Source organism: Solea senegalensis, linkage group LG8, assembly GCF_019176455.1.
Source record: "Solea senegalensis isolate Sse05_10M linkage group LG8, IFAPA_SoseM_1, whole genome shotgun sequence".
NCBI lineage: Eukaryota > Metazoa > Chordata > Actinopteri > Pleuronectiformes > Soleidae > Solea > Solea senegalensis.
Window position 1 is genome coordinate 13,741,911 of NC_058028.1, and position 26,237 is coordinate 13,768,147.

General features: G+C 42.3%; 1 protein-coding gene and 1 long non-coding RNA gene across 3 annotated transcripts; both read left to right on the forward strand.

Moving 5' to 3' along the window:
* Positions 1–964: 964 nt before the first annotated feature.
* On the forward strand, positions 965–3,891 carry LOC122773696. Its single transcript, XR_006360911.1, has 3 exons — positions 965–1,167; positions 1,297–1,371; positions 3,865–3,891. It is a non-coding gene; the product is annotated as an uncharacterized LOC122773696 (long non-coding RNA).
* Positions 3,892–4,705: 814 nt separating this feature from the next.
* Positions 4,706–24,856, forward strand: LOC122773695 (SH2B adapter protein 2). 2 transcript variants are annotated; one of them, XM_044032546.1, is made up of 9 exons: positions 4,706–4,898; positions 14,239–15,208; positions 19,303–19,404; positions 19,494–19,585; positions 19,938–20,044; positions 20,117–20,278; positions 20,374–20,576; positions 21,140–21,314; positions 23,165–24,856. In XM_044032546.1, the coding sequence occupies exons 2-9, from the start codon at positions 14,270–14,272 to the stop codon at positions 23,485–23,487; spliced, it is 2,103 nt and encodes a 700-aa protein (XP_043888481.1). In that variant the 5' UTR covers positions 4,706–4,898; positions 14,239–14,269; the 3' UTR covers positions 23,488–24,856. The 2 variants fall into 2 exon arrangements, with proteins under 2 accessions (XP_043888481.1, XP_043888482.1); XM_044032547.1 differs by having other exon boundaries at positions 19,938–20,038.
* The last annotated feature ends 1,381 nt before the right edge of the window (positions 24,857–26,237 follow it).

Genomic DNA, 26,237 nt, shown 5'->3' on the forward strand with positions numbered 1-26,237 from the left:
AGTATAGTTCCAGTCATGGATGACAGACTGTATCATGTGATGCAGGAGACAGTGACTGTATGTGGATGAGCAGAGGGATGAAGTGGCCCCTGCCCCCTCCAGCTTCTTGTCGATTCATTCTTCCGGCAGGAAGTGTGTAAGGATCAATAAGAAGCCGGGGTCTCTGGAGAGACAGACAGAGAGAGAGAGAGAGCTGCTGCCCAGCTCAGGTCTCTTTTTGTTTCATTAAGCAGTCCCTCACTCTATTTTGAGTAATGACAGAAACCCATCCTTAAATGCCCATGACCGTGCTTTTCCAAATGGAGATAATCTCAGTCTGTCACTTACAGTGAGTAACAGTTTATTTAGTTACACAGTTCTGACACTAATTCAATACTTACTTCAACCTATACCAGTTCCACAAACGCTAGCAGTGTTTGGGCATCATGCGTTCCACACTGCTGCTCAGATGTACAAGAGAGTTGCTTTGGTGTTTTGTTGCAAACAGCATCACAAGGAAATAGGCTGTAATGTAATATTTAGATGGGTCCCTGGACACTCAGGAGTTGAAGGAAATTAAATGTCTGATGAACTGGCTACAGAGGCATTGGCCAGTTTATCAGTTAGATCTAAAGTTTTGTCTACAGGATGAATGTGTTAGTGTCTGTAAAGAAAATGTGGGGAGACAGTGGCAACATCATCACTCTCTGCAGCCTTCGCTTAGAAATAAGTGGCTCTCAGTGAAGTTAAAGAGAAGGGACGAGGTTGTCCTCACCAGACTGAGGTTGTGGTGTTGTGGATTTGCCAGCTAGCTGAAAATAGTTAAAACACTCAGGTGTGGACATCCAGAGACGATTAACCATGCTTTATTATCATGTGGTCAATTTAAAAGACAACAGCAATGGTTTATTGAAATGTCTCTGACTCTGGGCTTTCAGGTTGTTTTTTATTTTAATTATCATAGTTTCAGGTGAGTCCACTGGAGGATAGACCCATGTCTCTGCTTCACGCAAAGGCTCAGCCACCACAGTCCCTTCCCCAGGCCTGGCTCCAGAGCACGGCCCCAGTAACCCATCAGGCAGGCTCCACTGGTCATCAGGGGATCCCTTGAACTGTTCATTGTCTGGCCTAGGACCAGTTTATCTTGGGAGACCCTCCAGGGGCTAATTGCCCCTCCATCATCATAAGGTGACAACTTATTGGGGTTCCTTAAAATCAAGTCTCAATATTGAGAGAAATCAACTCCTTGCCATTCAGGCAGTTCTGAAGAATATGTCTTCAGAGCTGTGATCTGATGATGTTCTGTTTCCCTCACAGGAAAGTTTGCATTTCTTCCTTGGAAAGCTTGTGAGAGAATGTGACCGTGTGTCTGACAGATCTGACCAGAAGCAGGTGAGCAGCCGTGGGTTTAAGAGCAAACCGCCACATGTCTTTAGCCTGACCAGTTATTATTTTCACCCTAAAACCCCCCGTGAAGCCGCAGAGTCAATCCTCTCAGCGAGGATTATAGTGAAGGTGTGCGACGCTGCAGTCCCTCACTGAGTGGTAAACACCAGTAAGCCACATGCAAAGCCTCACTCTGTCAAACAACATGTAACGTAACATGTCACACGGGCGATCAACAGCCAGTTCTAATCAATTTGAAGGAGACGGTAATGAATGCAGTCATCACGATCACTGCCACCGTCGCCTCAGTAACTTCACAGCTGCAGTTCAGGTGGAGTGTAAATCATTGCTCATCCATCAGAGTGGATGACTAACATTTCCTGATGATTCAGTAGGAACTTGTGACTCTTTAGTGATGTCATTCGACAGTTTAAAACCACAAACCTCATTTTAATATCATTAGAAAATGCAAAAACCCTGCCCATCATTCTGCATGGTTGGTAAGATTTACGTGTAATAACACGGTTATAATCTCATTTCTATGGTAATTACAAAGTCACAAATGTGAGGGCAATGTAAGGGAGGATGAATTTAAATGGAATAACATTGTAGTTATCAAACCTTTGAATGTAAAGACATTGCACTCATGGTCGGCTACAGTCATTTTCATTACCAAGCTATTACCTGGATATTACTTACTTGGAAATGATATGTTATTACTTTAACGTCATCTCTTTATTAACGCACTTCTCTCATTGTTATTACCAAGCTGGAAATTGCATCCGAAATAAGATGTTATGACTATAATATGGTGAAGAAATTGCCATACAATTACCAAACTGTTACTGTAATGTAGAGACGGTGACTTAATTGTGTTTGTTGTGTGTTTGTACCAAAACAACACAAATAACTGCTTTTTATAAAGAGATACAATCATTTTATTAATAGAATATAAACAAAGCCTGTTATTATTGTTCATCAAGAATAATATCGATCCTGACATGTTTGCAGTTTGTTTTGTTTTCAATAGATGTTTTTACAGAACACAGTCGTTTTATTGTGTGTGTTTAGACATTTTAAAGCAAACCTACTGGTGATCCACTTTAAACCTGCACTTTATGGATAATAGAATGACAGCACACGCTTTGAATTCATGCGATTTAATAATGCAGTGTTGGGGACAGACCAAATGGAATGAAAGAATGCTTATTTCAAACAGAGACTCGTGACAAAAGACTTCAAACTGTCATAAAACTGCTGTTATCTTATTACTGTAATGTTCTTCATTGATCGTTCTATCTAAACTCACTGTATGTTACGTGTTGTATGTGTTATAAATGTTAATAGTAAGCAATTTATGGATGGATTTTACTCCGGGTGTCCTCCATTCACCCTTAGATGGTAACTTACAGTGTACAGGAGTGAAACGCTGATACTAAAGCAATCATACCAATTTTAAATGTCTTATCAGGGAGTGATTTCTTTTTGTATTCAATGTACTATACACTGCATACTGTAGGTATGACTTCATGATAGCGTCACCACTTCAGCGGACAAGACAATAGAGTGCTAATTTAAGACAGATATATAGAAATCAATCACACATCATCGTCTTTGTCTTATTTATTGGAATAAAGAGGAGATTTTACTCATCGCAGGCCTTTGTGTGTGTGTGTGTGTGTGTGTGAGGCTGCAGCTGGGCCTAACACACGCACACACGCTGGGCCTCTTGTATTTGTGACACTGGTGAGTTATGGTAACAATAAAAGGGTGTGGCTCCTTTAAGAGAAGTCATGGTGGCTGTTAAATGGATCAGTACACACTCGCTGCTAGTGGAGGAGGTTTGAGTCAATTCAGCCAAAACAGACACAGTCAGCATCTGTGTGAGCGTCCCTTCAAAATAAAAGTCTTGAATTCATAGAAGTGCTCGTTTGTTTCACTGCCTTCCTTTCATATGCCTCGTCTTCTCCTTCTTTCCCTCCCCTTTCTGCTGTCGACCATATATCTATACTCCAAATGTACCTACGTTGAACTGCATTTATATATTTTGTAACATGTACTTTTGTGACTTTAATGTGTCTTAAAATGTGCTTCACAAACAGTTATTATTGTTTTTATGTATTACTATTGTCTCTGTTGTGCCGTGTTTCATAGCAACACATTGTCACTAATCACAATATCTAAGCTAGGACAAGGACATTGATTACATAACAATAATAATAATAATCCTGCAAAACAAATAGACCAAATAACTAGATAAAAAGATAAAAAGAACTGTGCCTATAACGCACTGTGAAAATGGCAAAATGGCATTTTGTATGTCATATTTTTACACAAATTACCTATAATATCACAATACAAAGATTCTGTGATAATCAATACAATTGAAAAACAATCATACAGTGATACATCTCCATGTGTATTGAATGTGGATGTGGCATTTCTTAACGTAGCTTTCTCCGCCATTATCCCGCTTTAAACTCCCTCTTCTTTGGCCAGATAACTTCAGCCCGAGTTTCCCTCATTTATTTGAGCAGCGCCATCGTGAAGAGACATCAAGTAGCAACGCCTGGTGAGTGATACTGTTAGGAACGGTTGACTTTAGAGCGCCTTCATTTGTAAATATCGATATTTGCCCTGGTGAATAGATTAGTGTATTGCATGAGGAAGGACAACGATATATCACCAAATCAATATTTTGACTGGGGATGGGACAATACCGAAAGAAGTAACTACCGATAGCGATATTAGTCAGATACAGTCATTTTACATCATTATTTCATTTATGAAGCTGTTAACAACACATTTGTCATTTTAAAGCCTTAAATATCTAATATTTTAAAGCCTTAAATATCTAATATCTAATATCTATCTAAATAAATATTGTTTTCCCAAAAAGAAGAAAAAAAACAGCCCAAACATGACACAGCTAAAATGCTTATGCTGATATTGTATTTACATTTTTACAGTCCATGCACAGTGAAGCATGGGATTTTTGGATTGTATCAGATTTGATCATTTTTATCAACCCAATATCCCATCCAGTGATTTGACTGGTATCGGCCCGATACCAATACTGACTGATACCAATTCCCATCCCTCATTTTGACCCACCCATTCCCAAATGATAAATAAAGTTATTTGAATTGAAGTGAACGACTGTAAAGTCACAAATAAATGCATAGAAATGTACATTTGAAGTCACTTCATCTGTCGTTCTGGATCAATTCACTAGTCTGTATCTTTACATGGAATCTGCTCAGATAATCTGGGTTTTATTCTGGAGGAGAGAGCCGGAAGTAGATTTTCTCTCTACGACTGTGTGACTTGTCATTAACAGAGAGCGAGCGAGGGAGAGAGAGAGAGAGAGAGAACGATGGACGCAGAGGAGAGCGGCGGTGCAGGCGCATAAACCGGTGGAAAGGAGGGACATCAGATGAGGAGAAAATATGATTCGCGAGCATCTTCTTCTTCACAGCAAAGTCCAGCTCCTGTCAGAGACACCAGCGCCATGAAACCAGTCCTGCATTGAGGTGAGAGCCGCCGCTGCTGCTGCTGCTGCTGCTGTTTTGGTTCTTATTTGGTGCGTCTGGATGATCCTGACGCGTATGATCAGAGAGGCTAGTGGTGGTGGTGATGATAGTGTGAGGGAAAACGCATCAGCATCGTGGTTTGTTGAGGACAACAAACCTCCAGGAGCTGAGGAAGAGGAGGTGGAGGAGGAGGCTGCTGTGTTTTGATGGTGAAGAACAAGTGCAGTCGGATGATGATGTCGGTGCTTTTTTATGTGTTGATGAGGATGATGTGGATGCGCGCGGGGGGCGGCTTCGTATGTGTGTGTGTGTGTGTTGGGGGGGCGTAAAGGGGCTTTTGTGATTATCCATTTAATAGCCTTGCAGGAGTCAAGTCTGGTCAGTCTCAGGATCAGGCTGAGGGCCTGAGTCGATGTGCTGTCACCTGATGTGATGATGGGGTGTACAGTATAGGCCCCACTCTGGATGACCCCACGCCAGTGGACAGACTCGTGACTCCGCGCGCAGGCTCCCATTCAGCGCCTCCTCCTCCTCCTCCTCCTCCTCCTCCTCCTCTATGGACCAGTATCTGTCAGCCATTCAGCAGGAGGCTGCAGCTGCTGAGCCCCATTCATGAAGTCCACAACACGCAGCCTGCACAACAGTCTACTGTTGGCTTAAAATAGGCTGAGCGGGCCTGCAGTAGAGGCCAGTCATATATATGTATATGTATATATATGTATATATACATATATATATATATACATATATATATACAGATTGTGCACATTCTAATCACAGCAGACTAAACAGACAGAGAGAGAAAGTGAAAGAAAGAGAAAATAGTGCGTTTTTGGCTTGAGTTATTTGTGATTTAAAAACATGATCAGCTCACACAGGAAATGTTGTTATGAGGTTGATTATATATAGAAGGTTAAGTTGCTTTTCATTTGATAGAACGTAGTGTTCACGCTCTTGTAACATATCCTGTTACAGTTTAGTTTGGCAGAATGTTCATAATTACAGAGGTAAACCCAGTATATTGTTGCAGAATGCAAAGAACTGCAGGTTAAAAATCACTGTGATATCATCTGATCCTCATGTTGTGATTTTATAATAGAAACTGATTATGTTTATTATGTGTAGTTTTTAAAGTGTAGCTGTTAAAGCTGCAGACATACATACATCTGATGATATAGATCTACATCCACTGTCTGCTACTGAACCTATATAATGTCCCATTTTCTAGTTCTAAAATGACAAAGATTATATTACATGTCATTTCTGCAATAACTTGATGGATTAGACAAAATTAGATCAAAAGAAAATGCTTTTCCTTAAAGGTTCACTGTGTAGGAATTAGTGACACCTAATGGTAAGACAGCGAAATGCAACAAAAGGTGAACTCGTCCAGGGAACTATGGTGGCCTTCTCATGCCTCAGAGGATGTAAACACTCTTTTACCACTCTTTCTCCTGTTCCTCTCTACTTCTTCTTCTTGAGTGGGCAAAGCTGCTCTCTGTTGTTTTTTTTTCTTTGTTGTCGTAAAGCTGTGGCTTTTAAAAGCGTAAGACTATATCAATACAGTAAAATATTATGATGTTTCATGGTTATGGCGACATTCGATGTGCCGAAATAATCGATTGTTTTGATAAAGACTGTTCTGATAACTGACACTCAACCAGTCAGTGGTTCTATGTGGAAATTTTAAATTCCGGCTTCCGGTTGATCAGATGCATAATCATTTATCAAACGAAAAACCCATGGTTACAGATTCGGCCTGATACTGACGCGTTCTCGCGGTCAGGTTCGTCGATCATTGACTTCACTCAGTGACACTGAATTAGAGCCATCTACTCCAATGAATGACACACTTGCTGCTGCTTATACACACACACGTCTCTCACTGTGAGGGGCCTGTGGTCATCTGTGAAATTAGTTAGACCTGGTGGGTGAGAGACAGGAAATGGAAGTCAGTGGCGGTATGTGCATCTCCCACGCACTCTGTCCTTTATCACTGGCTGCCATATGGATGCCTTCGCTCCCTCAGTGTTAACATTGTCACTGCTCACCAGAGAAACCACGACACGGAGTCTGCTGGTAGAGGACGCGCTGATTAACGTATTTAATGTGTGCATTGAGGACTTGCACCTACAGCAGCGTCACACAGTCTGGGCTCAGCAGGTTTGGGTGCCGTTACAGTTTTGGTGATGTGGAATGTCTCTCATGTCCTCTCATCCTTGTCTGGTTTGTTATCTCCTGTTGCATCTGTCTGCATCTCAACACTCAAACACACACACACAGGTTGCTTTATGAAGCTGTGGAGTAGCCGTGTCTGGATCATACCTTAAATAATGTCTGTGGACATTGGTCCTCCAGTCCCACAGCTGATGAAGACACTCCTGTCCTCCTGTGTCATGTTGGGACTGGTGGGGAGGGACAAGGTTATCAGAGACGGGTTAAAAGTCACTAACCTGCTGCTCTGAAGTGGACCTTTAGATAACATGTGGATAAGTGTCGACCCCTGTTTCTGCTCTTTCTCTTGACACTCATGTCTGATCCCGGTCTACGTCTCTGTCTCCAGTCCTTATCTGATGTCTACATCTCCTCTGCTTTTCCTTTCACTGTCAGTGGAGTGATAAATCCAGGTTTACGTCTTCACGCTCACCCACACACACCTGAGAGTCTGCTCTCATAATCTTTCAGTCTTTTGTAGATGAGTTTGTTTTTGTCAGTGTGGTTTTTCCCACCTGTGACACTGGCACTGTATTTATGTCTGTCCTCCTTAGACATGGGACGATTTGAATATAATTGAGATTAACGATATTATTGCTATGACTGAAAGAAATTGTTTTTCATAATTTTTTAGATTCTTAAACAAGTGCAGCCTTCTGTGTGCACTTACGGTGGTCAGTTAGACAGGATTTTTAAGTCACCACACAATTAAGTTTAATTGTAAGTGCTTTTAAATCCCGATGAGCGACGATACAGACGTGTTCATGTTCATGTGTCATCTCTGTCACATATTAAGGACCAGAAATGAATGTTCAAAAATACAACGGTCAGAGGATTCTGGTGATTATGTTCTTGACGAATCAGTTTGTTGGGGTTATAAAATGTCAAAAAAAGAGAGCAATAGATACCCAGTTCAACTTTCCAAATCCCATGAGGTTGATACCATCATTTTCAAAATGCTTGTTTTGTCCAAACAACAATCAAAACCACAAAGATATTCAAGATAACTTTATTATCTTGAGTCTTGAGTGTGTGTGTGTGTGTGTGTGTGTGTGTGTGTGTGTGTGTATTCAGCTTAGTATCACATAAGGCAAAGAAACTGGAAGCTGAGATTGTTTCTTGTCTTTGCCTCGACAGCTTGAAGTTACTCTACAGTCTGCAATTGGTTTCCTAAACACACACTTTTCATATTTCATATTTTGAAATCCTCTTTACATCCTGATAGCAGAGGATGAATAAGTAACGTGTTCTGGACAAAAACAAGAACAATCCAGTGTCTGTAGCTCTCGCAACCCTGTAATGAACACAACCAATCATTAACCTGTCACTCAGCGATCGACCTATGCACAGTTCATTATGATAATGTTTAGTGTTTTTCCTTTTCTCAATGGATGGGCTGTAGTGGTTGCAGTGTAGCATGTAACCTTCTCCAGATGCCTGCTACACCCCCCAACAACTTTATTTATTGATGGCGATCCGGACCTGAAGATTTATATTTATTCAACAAATAACATCATAAAATGTTTCTGAAACGACCTGAGGATTTTATTTTGAAACTGCTTCTCTCTATTTGCCTGGTTAAGCCGATAACAAATGCCAATTATTTACTGGCTACATCCTGTCCAGGTCTCACCCTGTCACCTTTGTACAGTATGTATACTGTAGATCCTCCATAGAGTATATGCTTTTTTTGTGGCTCTTTACTGCTCACTTTTAATCTATTATAGAATAAATGAATCTATGCACTGTTTAGAAAACACAGATAGTAACATCACATGTGAAGGTGATTCTTTCAAATGAATTCTTCAATAACCAGAGGGCAACTTATGCAATTTAACATCTTATTTAAATGGCTTGTATAATTATTAATTCATCGGTTCACACGAGCTACGTGGATATTATGTGAAATAACATGATGTGTAATCAGGAATGACAGACTTGACATCCTGACACATGGACGATCTATGTATCCTATACATAAATACACATCGTGTATTCATGTAGAGTTGTACTTGTACAGTATATATTCTGTACTGTGCTGTGCTGTGCTGTGCTGTGCTGTGCTGTGCTGTGCTGTGCTCTGCTGTGCTGTGCTCTGCTGTGCTGTGCTGTGATCTAGTAAGCTGGCAGGGCCCAAACTCCTGGGGGTTGGTAGTCATAACCATCTCATCAACCAATCACTGCAGGCATGAAGCGGCATGACTGCAACTGCAAAAGAGCAACGTGTGTGTGTGTGTGTAATCTTTTTTGTTAACATATCATTGTGAGGTCAAAAATGTAAAACAATTTTTGTGGGGACATCTTATCTCTGTGCCATAAGGGCTTTTCAGACTTGGTTTTAAGGGTTAGGGTTAGAACTGTGTGTGTGTGTGTGTGTGTGTGTGTGTGTGTGTGTGTGTCACAGATAAACACAACATATGCAGTGTTTATCTCTGCTCATGTACTCACAGCTTTTTGAGGAACACAAATCCTTGTACATCTGGCCCTGATATCACATCCTCAGTAGCTCTGTTTATCTCCGCAGCTGCACAGTATCAGACAGATATACTCTGTACTGTACGTACAGTGTGTTGGTTCTGGCTCCGCACAACTCAGTCCTGCAAGGTAAACGGATCATGCACAATGTGTTTTGCAGGCTGCAGCTGATTGCTTCTCCCTGAACAGTAATGTCTATTTCCTGTTCTCCCCAGTCCGTTTACAGTTACAGACACAACTCCCAACCATCTGACAGAGATATCAGCCCTGCTCCCCAGGGTAAAGAAGCAGCAGGCGCAAGAGGGGGCACGGTAGTGGTAGATTTCTACAGCAGACAAGGGAGAGGAAGGAGAAAGGGCCTCCAGCTCTAAAGGATGGAGGTTAACATTTGGGATCCATCTCTACTCCCCTTGTTAGACCTAAAGGGGAAAAAAGACTGATGAGAGTTGGGAGGGATGTTGGAGTCTACATGGTGTCTGTGCTCCCCCTCATCCTACACTGACTCCCTTTCTTCACACTCCCCATGTCTCTTCCACCTCCACGCTCTCTGATTGTTTTAGCAGCTGGCCCACAGAGCCAAAACATCTCCCTCCTCATGTAGTGGAAGCAAGTAAAACAAAAGGGAAAGTCTTTCATTCATAACAAACATATACAAATCATTGTGTAGCTGTTATGGTCTCAGCGTCGCTATTTTGTTTCACAGCAGGCAACATTTCAAATCCTACTGTACCAACTGCCTGCTGCTCACACAGACACCGTTTGGACACTGCAAAGTATTTAGCCAACCCATAATTTATCTGCACTATGGCTTGTTTCTAGTGTATTGTATATATGGTGGATGTGCAAATAAGTTGTGTTATGTTGTTTGCTAACAAGGTCGTTACATTGATTTAGAATTGTTGACAGCATATTTCTGCTCCCTCCAAGTGGTGAAAAAAATCAGTTCATTCAGGTTTAAAGGATAAAAAAAAAAAAAGTCAGTGTAATATTTTTGGCTGTGAATGGGGCGACAGCTTGGTGCAGTGGTTAGCAGTCTATAGTATAAAGTCATACTTGAGTAGAAGTTACCAAAAAATGACTTTGGTAGAAGTTGAAGTCACATTTTATATTACTTCAGTAAAGGTCTTAAAGCAGGGGTGTCAAACCCATTTTTGTTCAGGGGCCACATACAGCACAATTTGATCTCAAGGTGGCCGGACCAGTAAAAATAGCAAAATAATAGCATAATAACCTATGAACAACAAGAACTCCTTTGTTTTTTCTCCTTTGTTTTACATTTAATGAAGGATAATTTTACAAAACATGAAATTTCTTGAGAAATATAAGTGCAATTTCAACAATATCATGCCTAAATTTACTATTTACACAGCACCCTGGATCTATAAAGGCACAAACATTTAGTCAAGGGTATCTGGAGCATTTGACATTACATTTAGATTAGTGTGAAATTTTAACAAATTCATCCTGTGGGCTGGATTGGACCCTCTGGCGGGCCGGTTCTGGCCCCCGGGCCGTATGTTTGACACCCCTGTCTTAAAGTATATGACATTTACTGCACTTAAGTATCGAATTAATTGTCTGATATAAAGTGTACTAAAGTTTTAGAAGTTGAAGTATTAAAAAAGTAAAGAGTTACGATTGAGCCGTGGTAGCTCAGTGGTAGGGCGAGTCTTTCAACTGGAAGGCTGTGGGTTCAATTCCTGGCCCTCCTAGTCTATATGTCCTTGACCAAGACACTTAACCCCATGTTACAGTGTATGAAAGAACTAACAAAGGAAAGTGGAGATATGTGAATGTTGTACTTAAGCACAGCAACAGAGTATTTGTACTTTGTTCCATTACAACACTGGTGGTTAGCACTGCCACCTCACAGCAGAATGGTTCCTGGTTGTTGACCTCAGGCTCTACATACTTTCCATGTTGTTTTTCTATGTATACAGGCCCTATATGATATTAAATATGTGGAGATCTATCCAGAGTGTAACCTGCCTTTTGTCCAATATCAATTGAATTGGCTCCAGCTCCTACTCTGCAACCCTCTGAGGAGAAGCAGCGTAGATAATGGATGAATGGCTGTATTATACAAGTCTAATTAGATTTGATGCATCAACATTTGAGCACCATTTTATTGTTGCAGCTGGCTGAAATGGAGTCTGTTGCACTGTCGGCACAATTTTCTTGTTGGTGTTATTATTAGAGGTGTATTATGCGAGCTAAAATCAATACGAGAGACATGTCTTTTTATTCCTCCGTCTCTCATTGGGACTGGAGCATGTTAACTTTTAGCTAGCATAGCTAGCATAGCCAGAACTGAATCTAAGTAATTGTTACCATCTCTGACCTCACTTCCTCATTTCACACACTTTTTTCCCGGCATCTCTGACAATCATTTTTTGGTTTATACCCATGTGTAGCCTTCAGTCTGCTGAGCCTCCAAAATCCCTAACACTGTCCACTTCCTTCAGCGTCTCATGGCTTGAGTTTCATGCTGACTGGGTGTGTGTGTGTGTGTGTGTGTGTGTGTGGGAGAGGCATATAGACAGTCCAGTATCCTTGAGCGAGGCACATCTCATCTCTGTAAAGGGCAGGAGTTGGAGAAATACACCTCGCGTCGTCTTTTTTTTTTTTGCTGAATGAGTGGAAAGTTGGCCACATGCAGGTTTTTAAATAGCTGAATGGTTATTGACTGTCTCGCAGCCACACACTCACTCACTCACTCACTCACAGGGAGCAAGATAGTTGTTACAACAACACGTGGTGATTAGCAGTTGAATGAATGGATGTTTGTGAATGAATGAAGTGACGGATTCATGAATGAAGCCTGAGAGAGATTCTACCTTTATTTTCTTATAGTTATCAACTTGCGACCACTTTGATTAAAAAGTTGTCATCCGTGCTATTAGTTTGATTATTGTTCAAATATTTTCTATTGTTATTTATTCATTATATTCATTATACATGATAACATGAGCCACAGATTTGAGTTGTCCTTCTTAATGGTGATATTCAATGTAGAATATTAAAATGCCATTAATTGTATTGGCATTCAGTCAAAGGCAATTAAAGGGTTTATTATGGATTTAGAAAGCATTTGAACACTTTCTTTTTCTTTTTTTCTTTCTTTCTTTCTTTCTTCATTTCTTCACAGTCATTTTCTGTGCTGCACATCTCTGTCACCTGAGATTCTGAGAGAAAACAACAACATAGAGCTGCATACTGGTGTCTGTGCAGTTTTAATGTCATTCTTCTGTAATCCTACACTCTCTATCCGTTATACTGTTGCATTACTCTGTATTTCTGACACCAGGTCTCGGCAGACGTGAGCGTTTCTCTGTTGCAAGATCAGCTAATCAGGCATATTGTTTATTTCAGGCCTGTGGCAAAGGGAATGTGTGAGTCAGACTTAATTCCAGTTTTTGTTTGTTTGTTTTTTGGAATTAGTCCTTTATGAAGACAGACTCTCAGAAATGACAAAAGTGCTGTTAACATGGGGAAGTCTTGGAAACTCGTTCCACTCAAAACTGCATGTATGTTGTGTAATTTCAGAAAGCAAACATCTGAACACATAGTGTTTAAAGTGAACTGCCAAAAGAAGCCCAGCAGCGCTGAGTGTTGTCCTTTCCCACTCAGATGTTTGATCCTTTTTCATCTTTTATTCTTTACAGACATGAACAATTACTCCAACATGTGTTTGACACTATTAACCGATGCTGTCTTGATGTGTTGAGGCAGAGAGAGAAAGGGAGAACTAAAGAGAGAAAAGAAGAGAGAGAAGTCTGCTTGAATGTTGCTTCTGACACTGTGGTGATATGGCTCTGTGTTCTGGCCTCACCGCAGAGTGCAAAGAATTTTATCAGTGATGTGATGTGGTTTGGCACTGCTCTGGCCCGGAGAGGGAGGCAAAGCTGAGTCATTCACACACACACACACACACTAATGAGGAGGGGAATGAAAGGATGAGTGGGTGAAAGCAAATGTGATCTTAAAAAAATAGTAATTATTAAGGCAAACATCAGTGAGTAGTAATTTTCTGTTATCGTGCTCTGACAGATTATCGATTTTTGACAGACACCATTCACGTCTTTGTTTCCCATAAAAAGGCTTTAAAACGACTTGTTAAGCTGAATAATTAAAGCCTGCTTTATTGGCAGAAATTGAATATACTGTCCATACGTGTGTTTGTGTAAGTGTATAATCACTTCAAAATAAAAATAATCACTTCAAAATAAAAAAAATCAATCAGTTTTTCTACCCCCAGGCTTAGATAGCCCTTACCTTAACTAAGGTAAGGGCTATCTATGTTTAAATAGCAACCAGATACCAGCTGCACCGTGGCTTTCATGTTTTGAAGCTGAAGCTTACAACTCAAATGAGGACGAATGACATGCGAAGGCCACTGTAGTTCCCTTGCATGTGAGAAAGGGAGGGGTGAGCAGAGCAGTGCTCAGTTAGACGGCACTAATTCTTTAAGTCACATTTCTCTTGGATGTTGGAAGAGTAAAGATTTGACAGAATTTTCATGAGAAAACTTTGATTATATGATACAACATTAACATCATTTGATGCACAGATACTTTATTCTTTGCACCATGACACATGTTGTGGCTCTTCTGTCTAAGTCTGACCCTGTGCTCCTCTTCCTCCTCTCCAGCCTCTCCTCGGTGGGTTGGCATGGCCCAGTTATGAACGGATCGGTGGTGCCTGGTAGCCCGGAGCTCTCCTCCTCGTGCCCACTGCCTGACTGGCGAGAGTTCTGTGAGCTCCACGCTCGAGCTTCTGCTGCAGACTTTGCCGACAAGTTCCAGCGCTTCCTCTTGGAGAACCCGTGCTACGACTCGCCCGGTGCAGATGCCAGCTTCTCACAGCACTTTGCCCACCACTTCCTGGAGTGCTTCTCTGCAGCTCTGACCCAGGCCCGGGAGAACCAGGCGTCCTCACCGGGAGAGAACGGCTCCAACGCAGCACCCAAGTACAGCATAGTTCCTTTTCTGGGAATCCAGGGCTTCCCACTGTCCTACGGCCACGACCTCTACCAGAGGCGCAAGGACACTGGGGCTTCAAGTGAATCCCTGGACAGTATGGACAGTGGAGGGGGAGGGATAGAGGGCGGAGGCAACGGTACTCCTGCCCCACGAGGCTCTCAGCAGACCCACAAGGTGTCTGCCCTTGGACAGTCTCGCAGCTCGGAGGACGTGTCGGTGAGTCACCCAAAGGCTCGCTTCAAGAAGGGCTTCTCTCTGAGGAACATGAGCTTGTGTGTGGTGGACGGGGTAAAGGAGATGTGGCACCGACGGGCCTCTCCTGAGCCTGATGCTCCCCCAGGAGCCAGGAAGGCTAATGGGGCAGTGGGAGGAGGAGGAGGGGGCGTAGGGGCAGGGACAGGGGGTGAGGCAGCAGGGGGAGAGAAGTGGTCCCAAAAACTGCGCCTTCCCAGAGGTTCCCAGGGCCACAAGGCAGAGATGCTGGAAATCCAGAGGGAAGGCGCTCTGAGGTACATGGTGGCTGACGACACAAACTGTATGGGTGCCGCACAATGGCAGAAGTGCCGCCTGCTGCTAAGGAAGACGAGAAGAGAGGAAGGAGGCGAGAAGTTCCTGCTGGAGTTTTACGTACCACCTAAGGTAAACAGTCACACAGCAGCAGTGGACAAACACACTGAATGAATGAATGAATGAATGTGTAGATTAATAACTGTAACTGTAGGGCAGCAGCTAACAAGTATATCATCAGTCACTCTATTGAGTAGCTTCATTGTAAATGTTAATGCACATTTTAATCATTCAAGAGACAAAAGACCCTCATGTGGAGCATAAAGCAGTAGAAAATGGATAGATGGAAATTCTCGAGACTTGTTTTATCTCTTTACTAACAGACGAGTGAGGACATTCAGACCTCCTCCAAAGGCTGCTCTGTTGTGCAAACTTGATTCATCTAATCCTTTCCTCCTTGACCCATAATCTACATTCCATAGAATATTTAATACAAATTTGTCCTTTATTTTTTGACATATGGCACTCATAGTTAAACAAACTCTCCTTGCTGGACGTAATATAAGTCCTGAAATCCTAAAACCATGTTAGACGCTGCAAGAAGATATTGGTTAAAGTTTCTGCTCAAACAAATAATGGAAACAGTTTATGTGTGGAATTCATTGCCCCTGAAATAGTTGCAGATTAATTTGCTTTCAATGGAACAATCAATAAATCAACTATTGAATCCAAGTCTAAAGAAAATAAAGTAATAATGTTGCAGTTACAATGTTTCGTTCATCAAAGATCCATCATAGCAAATTTCTTCTTTTTCTTTTGAAAACAAACACTTTTAGCTTAACTGAGGGTTAAATGAAGGAGTCCTTTTGTCCAGTCATGGGTTAAAGACAGGAGGACAAGTGCAGTGCATTTGCTATTCTGCAAGTCTAATTGAAGATTAGACTTTAAGTCCAGTTGAAACAAGAACTGGCTCATAAGTCAATAATGAATACAATCATTAGCTGCATCCCAACATAGATCCCAGATATGGATCAGTCTGATAATCGACCCTGAGTCACAGGCCTGTGCCACACACACACACACACACACGCACACACACACGCATACGCACACGCACACGCACACGCACACATGCACGCTTCACATTTTTCTGTATGGGATTTCCAGATCATTGCCTCTGACCTTAAGAAGGCCATGAGGCTACACAGCTGAGTGTGCGTAAATCTGCCACTGTCCTTTGATCATGGCTGGTGGGAACGTGGGGAAAGAAAGAGGGGAGAGGGGTAAGGACAGGTGGGAGGCAGACGTGGGGGGGGAGGGGGTTGAGAAAACTCAAGATTGTGTGAGAGAGGAGGCTGTTACATTGATTTCTGTAAGAGTGGGTGATCACAGCGTTTCCCTTTCATGTGCCATCGATTGGCGTTTCATCCCTCAAACGGGCTGTGATGACAAACTGAAAACAGGAACCAAAATAGTTTTGTGAGTCACTCCAAACTTTATGAGAAGCACAAGAGGAACATTCAAAATGAAACAACTCTGCCTCAGCAGTTTCATCTGCTCTTTGCTACATGTGAGGAAATTATTATCAGCTGTGGACAAGGCTTACAGTCTTGATGACACATTAATTAAATACACACATCTCATCAGGCTCTGTCCTGCAGACACAATCTGTTTTATCACTGCCATCCTATTCAGGTCGTACAAATCATAGCAGTGCCGAGTCTATAGTGTCGAAAAGATAAACAGACTCATAAAGTCTCACTCCTGCCTGCTCCTGGCTGACTGGCTCTGGCTCCGGCCCTGTCAGGGTTATCAATCTGCTGGCTGCTCTGTGGGGCAGAGACGCCCCACTGCAGCATGTTAACTGCCTGCATTATGACACAGCAGCAAAGAGCACCAGGGAACTACTGTGGCCTTTGCATTTCTTATTTGTTTACGTGTATGCCGTGTCAACGAGAAACATGTGCTAGAAACACGGCGGCACCAGTAAAGACTTTTTATTAGACAACAGAAACCAAAAGACTTTACTAAACACTGGACCTATTAAAAGCAAAAAGCCATTTTTCAAGGATACAAACATTCATAGCAGGAAATGACTTTTTCAAATATTGCTTTGCTCATATAAATAACATATGGTCACCTTTTTAAGTGAGTGGTAAATTGTGTACCTTTCCACTGTCTGTCTTTTTTTAAAGACTCCATTCAGCCTTTAACTATCTTTCACTCATCTTCTACCGCTTTATCCTCCACATGAGGGTCCCAGGGGTGGCACTGATCCCAAACCCGGGTTAACCATTTTCACTTTCCTTTATTATACCAGCTGAGAAAGAACCCCCCAAAACCATCCAAGAAAATTTCCTTGGCTTCCAAATGGTCAACTTTTTGAAAAAGACACATTTTTTGCTTATCTCTGGTGGAAACTTCTTTAACCATGACGATATTTGGTTTCATCTGCTGAGGCTTTCAAATATAATTCTTCATTACTAAATCATAAATATATTGTTTTCCTTTTAGGCCCCAAACATTTGCTGTTTTAGTTCGGTCTGACCATTCTCATCAGCATAGTTTCCAGACACAGTCGGCAACACAGAAACCCACTCTCCCCGCTATGTCCAGCACTAAACAGCAGAACACCATGAATCATTTAGTGACTAAATATTAAAACAGTCCCATAGATTCACTAGTAATTCCAGTTATTTTAATTTTTCATCAATTTACTGAAAGTAATGAAAGTATGAAAATTCTGGAGGAGCATTTGTGTGTATACGGCGGCAGTGCAGGGGAGGACGGAGACAAGAAGCGTTTATTTCATTAAATTGCTCAATGACTTGGTTTTTGGAGCAGTAGAATTCTCTTTTGTGACCACTTCTTTGTCTTTCCTGTCATTCAGAAACCTGCTTGCAGCCTTTTCACTTCACTGGTGCAAGGTTGCTTAACACTGAGAAACATGGAGAGAGTCGTGTGGAACTGATAGACTTATAATCACTACTGTTTGAACTTATTTGACAGTGGTTTGAATCTAATGGACATTCATTTATATTACATTTATTTAAGAGGGAAAAAAGTGGGATTTGCAAAATAGAAAGACGCATGTTTTACACTGAACATGTGAAGGAGGAGGAGTTTGACTGTGTGCTCACAAACAGATCACTTACATGTGCAGTTTCCACAATCCAAACGCTGACATTGGGCTTGTGCTTCCCAAAGTAGAGACATGCAGGAAATGGTCAAATGGTTTCGTACAGGAAGTGGTTTTTGACATCTGATCCAACTGTGGGCGTGGATTGCACAGATCAACATGAGAGCCGTGTTACTCCAGACAGATCAGCTGATAAGCCTCTGACAGGTCATCAGTCAGCCTCCTTCTCACTCTGCTTCCCCTCACACACACAAATACACTCTTAGGGTCTGTTAAGATTAGACTCTCTGCAGAGGGCAAACTGAGGACAGGATGTTTTCTGGGTTCACTCTCATGTAAACTCTGTGTGTTTTATGTTTGTAAAAAAATGGCACTGTGGATACGTATTTGAGAATGTGTAATGTGTTTTGTAAACACGCTGCTCTATTAATGTTGGTTTATGTTTTAATAATATATTCAAACACAGCCGAACACATTACTGCTAAGGCTACACACACACACACACACACACACACACACACACTTCACTCAGTTATCATGTGTCACGATGTTTGAGGTTTAGGAGCTGATGGGTGTGTTTTACACTAAAGACATACGATCATAAAAAAGAGGTAGTATTTAAACATGTACCACTACCATTTTTTTTGTCGTTAAGTCTAAAATGTGTACTTTTTACAAGTGGTGCAGTTCCTTCCTGCACGTAGGGTTTAATTTAACTGTGGTGATGCCACCCATGCTGATGCATTCTGTGTTTGCTGGACCATATAGGACACAAAAAACAATTAAAAGACAAACATAGTGCACTTTATGTCGTGTTATGTCTTGGAATGATCTTGTGGAATCAGAATATGCATTTAATAGATAGATTATTTTATGTCGTTACATTATACAAAAGGAAACTAAGAAATGCTCTGGTGCAAGGTTATAATAGTTTTAGTTTTTATTTCGTTTTCGTTATTTCGTTGCTTCCATGCTCTGGTGTCAAATATGTTGGAACCTTGTTAGTAGAAGCTCACCTTGTGATGTCCTGCAATCAAAGTAAAGACCTCACAGTCGAGTCAATTGTGTGTCTGGTTTGCATTTCTAGTCCTCAAAGCCAAAAGTGAGCATCCCTCTGTCAGCCATCGTGGAGGTGAGGACCACCATGCCACTGGAGATGCCTGACAAGGACAACACCTTTGTTCTCAAGGTAGAACATCCACTGCTACTACTTGCTTTAAAGTGAACTGCTCTATCGCCTTGCTTATTAACATGAGATCTGATGTGTTTCTTCCACAGGTGGAAAATGGGGGCGAGTACATCCTGGAAACCATTGACTCGCTGCAGAAGAACTCCTGGGTTGCTGACATTCAGGACTGCACAGACCCGGGGTAAACCGCCAGATAAATATTTGCTGTTGGCTGAGGACGGAGAGAAGGGGGAAAGGGTGGATGGGTCAGGGGGAAGGGAGGGTGTTCGGGGGGGGGGCAACACACACATTCATTAATCATGAAATTAGTGGGGTTTTTGACAAGTAGTATGAACACAAACATGGGCGCGCTTGCACCGCTGACATTCCTCATCAGTTTCCCGGGTTAGTGGATGTCAGTGGGTGCAGCTCGGGCTGTAAACACAAGGACTATTTGTGTCCGTGTTTGTAGGATGAGGGTGTGTGTGTGTGTGTGTGTGGAGCTGTGTGTGCTACGTTCTTGTGCTTCTCCTAACCTCTTTGCTTGTGTACAGTGACAGTGGCGATGACATCGAGCTTGCGTCATGTCCTCACGGCCAGGCCTCCAAAGACTGCTCTATGGTGGCCTCCTGCAGCTGTGAGCTGCTGTCTGAGGGTGAGGGTGAGCAAAGACCCACTGTTGCAATCAAATCCTTTCATAGACAAATGTGCTAATATTCCACAACATCCTTAGGTGTTTATCGTGCTCCAGAGAGGTCGTGTCCCTCAGCAGCAGAGCATTACAGCGCCCCTTCAGTCCGTTGCAGGGAACCCCCCTTTACCCAACACCCATCTCACATGCCTCTAGAGCGCTTCCTTCAGTCTCCAGAGGCCCAGGCCTCCAACTCCTCTGCAGGTAATTGTTTTTCGTTACAGATCTATCCAACCCAATAAACACTTTTATGTTGAACATAAAAATAAACACATGGATTTGTGTGTGACTCTGCTCAGGTGGCAGTGAAGGAGCAAAAGACTCAGATGGTGATGCCAGTTTGGCAGGTTACCCATGGTTCCATGGGACACTGTCTCGAGTGCGTGCAGCTCAGCTGGTACTTGCAGGCGGCGCCAGGAGCCACGGCCTCTTTGTGATCCGTCAGAGTGAGACACGGCCGGGCGAATATGTCCTTACCTTCAACTTCCAAGGCAAAGCCAAGGTGAGGCAGAAAAAAGTCACAGCATGAGTTCATTGCCCAGAGTGAGGAAAGGTTATCATTTGTTTATTTTTTTTTTATTATTATTTGTTCATTTTTGATATTCATAGGTGTGTCTTAAGCGAGACAAAAATGTTTCCTCCCAGCTACAGTCTTCTCCCTGCAGTGATGTTAAATTCACTCACTTCGCTCTCCTGACATTTAGGAAGCAGCCGCTGCAGCTCACAGCCAATTAGTAGTTCAGGCCTTGGGAAAAATGCAGTGATGTGAATATTTAGTGTTCTCTTATGTAACGTGATCCCTGCACATCACATCCTGCCAACCGGCAGTACTGAGGATGTGTCCGCTCCTGCCTCTTCCTCTGGTGTCAGCCGTGGTGCTGTAGTTGCTCTGCTCCCACAGCCAGAGACCTCTCAGATAATGTCCTGACCTCTGTCTTTATCTGCCTGTTTCGGATGTTCACTGCGTTTCATGCTGCAATTCCTTGTCTTTCTCTTTTTGTCTCTCTTTCCTCCCCGATTGTCATACGTTCCCCCCTCTCCTAACATTTTCTCTCTTCTTCCCAGCATTTGCGCTTGTCAGTGAACGAGAGCGGCCAGTGCCACGTCCACCACTTGTGGTTCCACACTGTGTCGGACATGTTGAGACACTTCCACGCCCACCCTATCCCCCTCGAATCTGGCGGCTCAGCTGACATCACTTTGCGCTCCTATGTGCAAGTGCAGAGGAGCACGACAACAGGTACACAACACATAAAACCTGCTCATGCATCAAAGTAATTGATTCTTGATTCATTTATTCTGACACAACATGTCTGTAATAAACCAATTTAATAGCCCATGTAATGGTCTACCTCTCATGACACTGTAGATTGTCATCTTCAGCCAAACAAACCCATTTAGACCCTAGGGCTTGTATAACTGCAACCTTATGGGATATAAACTTTTAAAGACTTTTAAGGATTTTGCATCTCAAATGGAGGTCACCATTAATCACTTCATCAACTGTAAAGCAGCACTTCATCTACAGGCTGCAGTGTTACTTTGGAAGTGCCATCTGCACAGGGAATGTAAATTACTCCATGGTTAGGCCCTATCTGGATTTCCATTGAAGCAACTGATCCAAATCCAAATGTGCTGGAAATAGTGTTGGCAATTTTTTTTTTTTTGGAAAGAACATGAGTTCTTTGCGATGTAGTCGACACCCTGATGTAGGCTTGATGCTGAACCGTGTCAGAAATGTGTTTGTTTTTAGGTCCACATGACCACACAATGACAAACAAGACATGTGCCATGCAATCTCTCCATTGCTTTCAAGACCATTTAATATTTCAAGATGAATCATCACAATATTTCAAAACAATGTGTTAAATGTGTATAAAAGCATGTATAAAAAATACCTACTACTACTACTACTGCTACTCACTACCTAGGATCAGAAACAGTTTTGTGTCAAGTACACATTTAATATACATCAGACATAAAAAACAGGATAAAATGCTCATGTGCTTTTCACTGTTTTAAAACTGAAGCTAGCTGCAGAGTTTCTGGCTATCAGGCAGGTAAAAGTCCAGCGTCATGGCCAGTTGCTTGTTTCCTTGTGACCATACACTGGGCTGCTTCACTCACAGCTTGAATGTTGTAACGTTGCTGTGTCATGATTATGATTGCAGTCATTTATTTATTTTACGATTGCGTTTTGATTTTATGGCTGGGAACTGTTGAACCAAATTGCCTATTGTGGGATAAGTAAGGTTTTCTGGAACTGAAACTGGTAACTGGTGGTTTCAAAGGAAGACATTTCCCGCTCAGAGTCACTGAAGAATAATGGAGTAAGATTAGAATTCTCCAGACCGTTAGATAAGGAAGCAGCACTAAAACTCACTGAACACGCACAAATCATCATCACAAATCATCTTTACCATAATCAGTTCATACCTAACCCAACCTTAACCTAAGCACAATTCACACGCCCAAAATTGAATCAGTTCCTCACAAATGAGGTTCTGAATCATTAGGACCAGGTTTTGCTCTCCACGAGGACCTCTGTTCCTAACCAAGTCTGTGTTTATGCCAGAAAAATGTCCTAAAGTGGTAACAAATACAAGTATACACACACAGAGAGAGACTGCCCTCCACTCTCCTGCAGGGCATAAATGCCCTCCTGTACAGGAGAGTGAGTGGGCGATTATGCCACAGGAGTTTTTCATGCAGGCCGAGGCTCCGGCCCCAACCCGCCCTGGTGGTCACAAAGAGGCCCTCTGTTCCCCCGCATGCTGGACCTACACACTCTCATGCACTACCTCACATGAACATAGAGTACGGGCTTGATTCAGGGCATAAAAGGCTTTATTGATACACTGGTCAGGCAGGATTCTGGCACCAGCATTGTTGGTGTTATTGCCCACCAAGAAAAAGGATAATAAAGTAGGACTACACTGTCTGTGTTTACACATTCATCTGTGAAGGAGCATTTTTTGCTCGTAGCTCTGCAGTGGAGACCATCATCAACAGAAGATATTAATCCATAAATGTTGTTAATATTCCTTTTTACTCACTAGTTTTCTTTCTTCTTCTCACAATCTGTTGAAGACGCGACGGTGCCTCCAGTCTCCACCCTGCCCAGAGATACAGGCTGCCGGACAGATTCAGCACAGCCAGCCCTCCACCCTCCTGGGATCACAGTGCCTGCAGGGCCTCCCCCTGATGCCCCACTCTCCTCGAGCACCTCCTCATCTCCCACCACCCTTCCTTCTCTCTCCCGCAGTGACCCAGGTACAGGAGGAGGCTTACAGAGCCGGAGCAACAGCTCTGAGCGCCTGCTGGAGGCCTCTGCTGGGGCATCCGAGGACTACCACGATGCCGACGGCACCCGCAGAGCCCGAGCTGTGGAGAACCAGTATTCTTTCTACTAATCTGCACAGGGCAGGGTTCTCTCATGTATTTTCTCAAATTGTGGGTGACAGAAAGAAAGTTGGAGGTGACACATGATGCTCTGCTGGTGATGAATCAGTGTTTCCTATGTTTCGTTTTGTTTCATGTTTCTCTAACATGGGAAAGAGGGTGAGCTCATGCCGAGCTGCGTGTCCATGCTGATAAATCCCTTAGGCTCTTTGTTTCAAATTCACTAGTGAGTAAACAGACGATTATGAGAAGGAGATTAGACCAAGATGTAGGGAGATTAAGATAAGAGAGCAAGAGGAAGTCATCCAGTAAAATCATGTGGCTTTGATTCACTTCTTCTAACCACTTCCTGTTCACCCTTGCCCACTGTTCCCTGACTGACTCTGAAGTCAGGGCCCCCTCCCCTCAAAGCTCCTTCGAGCTCCCGGGAGCATCCCATTAATGTTTGTAGAGCTGCTTTGGGTCTGTCCCGGATATCCTCACTGACCCTGTGGGGCTTCTTCCCTACAAAGTCCCGCTGTACACTAACATCAGTGCTACAATCATGGGTGTGTTAGTCTTAGCGCTGAGGTGTTTTACTTTAACGTGTACAGCCTAAAGGGTCTTAGTGCCTGACAGTTACCTTGGACTTGAACAGACTGTTGCCTATAGTGATGAGGCAGATGATTCACAACAGCCCATCAGATAAATGCAGGTGATCATTTTACCGTTGGTTTCTGCTTCAAACATACTGAACATGCACGTCTCTGCATACGGTTAAAGGTTTTCGTTCTCACTGTTCTGTTGGAAGCTGCAGCGCGGACACACACACTCACAGAGGTGGTCATATGTCGTCTTACAAATCAGTTTGGAAAATGAACACACATGTCTGCACATGGCTGGGTGGCTCTCGTCGTGCCATCATACTGAGGTTATTTCTATGAGTGTGTGTGTGGAGTCCAAATGTTTTTCAGTGATTGGTGTGCTACTGTAGTGTTTCCAGAACATGGATGTCAGGGTCCCTGCTCATCATACCTGTAGATTAGATACGCTGTTATATAGGAGTTCAGTAATGCCTTGACGATATTATTATACCAACTCCAGCAGAGGGAGGGAATAGCAGTAGCATGGCAGTATTATGTGCTGATTGTGTAGCCTGCAGGTGGCCGTGTGGGTGAACTGGTATAGTGCAGTTTGTTAAATAAAGGGTACTAGGTGGCCATGCTTGAATAGAAAATCGTATTTTGTGCCCAAACAATACTGACATTAGTAACTAAAAGTTTCAGTGTGTTGACACTTGCTAATTTTTCATTTTATCAGCCCTGCCCAGCACTCTGTCTTTATTAATTATTTTGAACGTGTGCATTTGCACACTTTCTGTTTACAACACTGAAAACACTCACACAAACTTTACTAAACTAGTACATAAATATGCATTTTAATACAAAATATCCTATATTAAGTCTTATTCACATGCTTACCAAAAGTTATGATCATGACTCTGTAACAAAACTCTGCTTCCTGTCACCAGTGATCAAATAAAGCAACCATGTACGAAGATGCCAGATGGTAACTGGAGGTAACTGGAGTCTCCGCGCAATTACCTTCCCAAGTTCATGCAAGAAACCATATGGCATATTTAACACTAATTAGTTTTTTTCCTCTATCATTTTGCACTAAAGAAGAACAAAAAAGTTTTCATTAGTGAGTTTTAGAGGTGCTATTAGGTGTTTTTCTGTTACTTTTGGCCAAAGTTAGCTGTATATGCCATTTTTAGGATTTGTGCTACACCACATTGTCCAGCTAATTGTGCTATAGTTTCATATTTAGCATACAGATACTTGAGTGCTGTCACTCTTGTCATCTATCTGTCGGCAGGACAACAAGTGAAGATAATTCCCCTTTAAATCATGAAAAATAATACTCACCACTATCACCACTAGCAGCTCCAGTATTAGGAACATATGCAACACTTGAATCATTTGGAATAAACATATCTGGACTTTGTGTGCGACTTGTCAAGCATGGCCATTTAGCTTCAAAATGAAATTTCAATTTCAGTGGAGGAGCAGACAGAGCAGCTCATGTGCCAATTTGAATCCTATTTTTGGAACGTATTTATTCCTCAGCCATTGTAAATTAAATTTTTCCTATTGAGTCTTATTTATGTACGATTGATTGATTCTCCGTGATGAAACACCCTCAATGAAACCCGTCTGTCACAGCAGTCCACCTCACATATCACAGATTTGCTCACGTTGCCCTTTTATTTTCTTAACACTTCTTAAAAATCTGAATTTCCTTTTTTCTGTTGTTTGACCGAGTTTTGAAGAGTCTGTGCAATTTTGTACAAAGTGATGTACTTGACATACTACTTTATATTTCTGTGAATAAAATGTGAACAAACATTTCACATTTTCTGTTGGTCATTGACAACGGCTCAGAAAGGTTCAGTGCTTCACTGATACAAATGTAACCTTCGCTCTGCAGAGAGAGTTCATTCATCTCTGTTAATGATGGAACTGTGAAACATCAGGTCATGTGTTGTTGTTTTTTATATTTCAGGCTGTTCAATTAATGTTCCATATTTAGGCAGAGTCACTAATACACACTGGTAAACATTTAATGCACTTAAATCTATGAATGTATGTTGTGTAGTGGTTAGCACTCTTGCCTTTGCAGCATGAAGACCCAGGCTCGAGGCCTTTCTGCCTGGAGTTTACATGTTCTCCCCGTGTGTGTGTGTGGGGTTCTCTGGCTTCCTCCCACAGTCCAAAAACAT

What these genes read in the sequence shown, in the direction of transcription:
- LOC122773695 (XM_044032546.1), top strand. Translation starts at nt 14,270, where the DNA reads ATGAACGGATCGGTGGTGCCTGGTAGCCCGGAGCTCTCCTCCTCGTGC. An exon ending in GCTGCTGTCTGAGGGTGAGG is followed by an intron (nt 20,045 to 20,116) that starts GTGAGCAAAGAC and finishes CAACATCCTTAG; the next exon opens with GTGTTTATCGTGCTCCAGAG. An exon ending in GCAGAGGAGCACGACAACAG is followed by an intron (nt 21,315 to 23,164) that starts GTACACAACACA and finishes AATCTGTTGAAG; the next exon opens with ACGCGACGGTGCCTCCAGTC.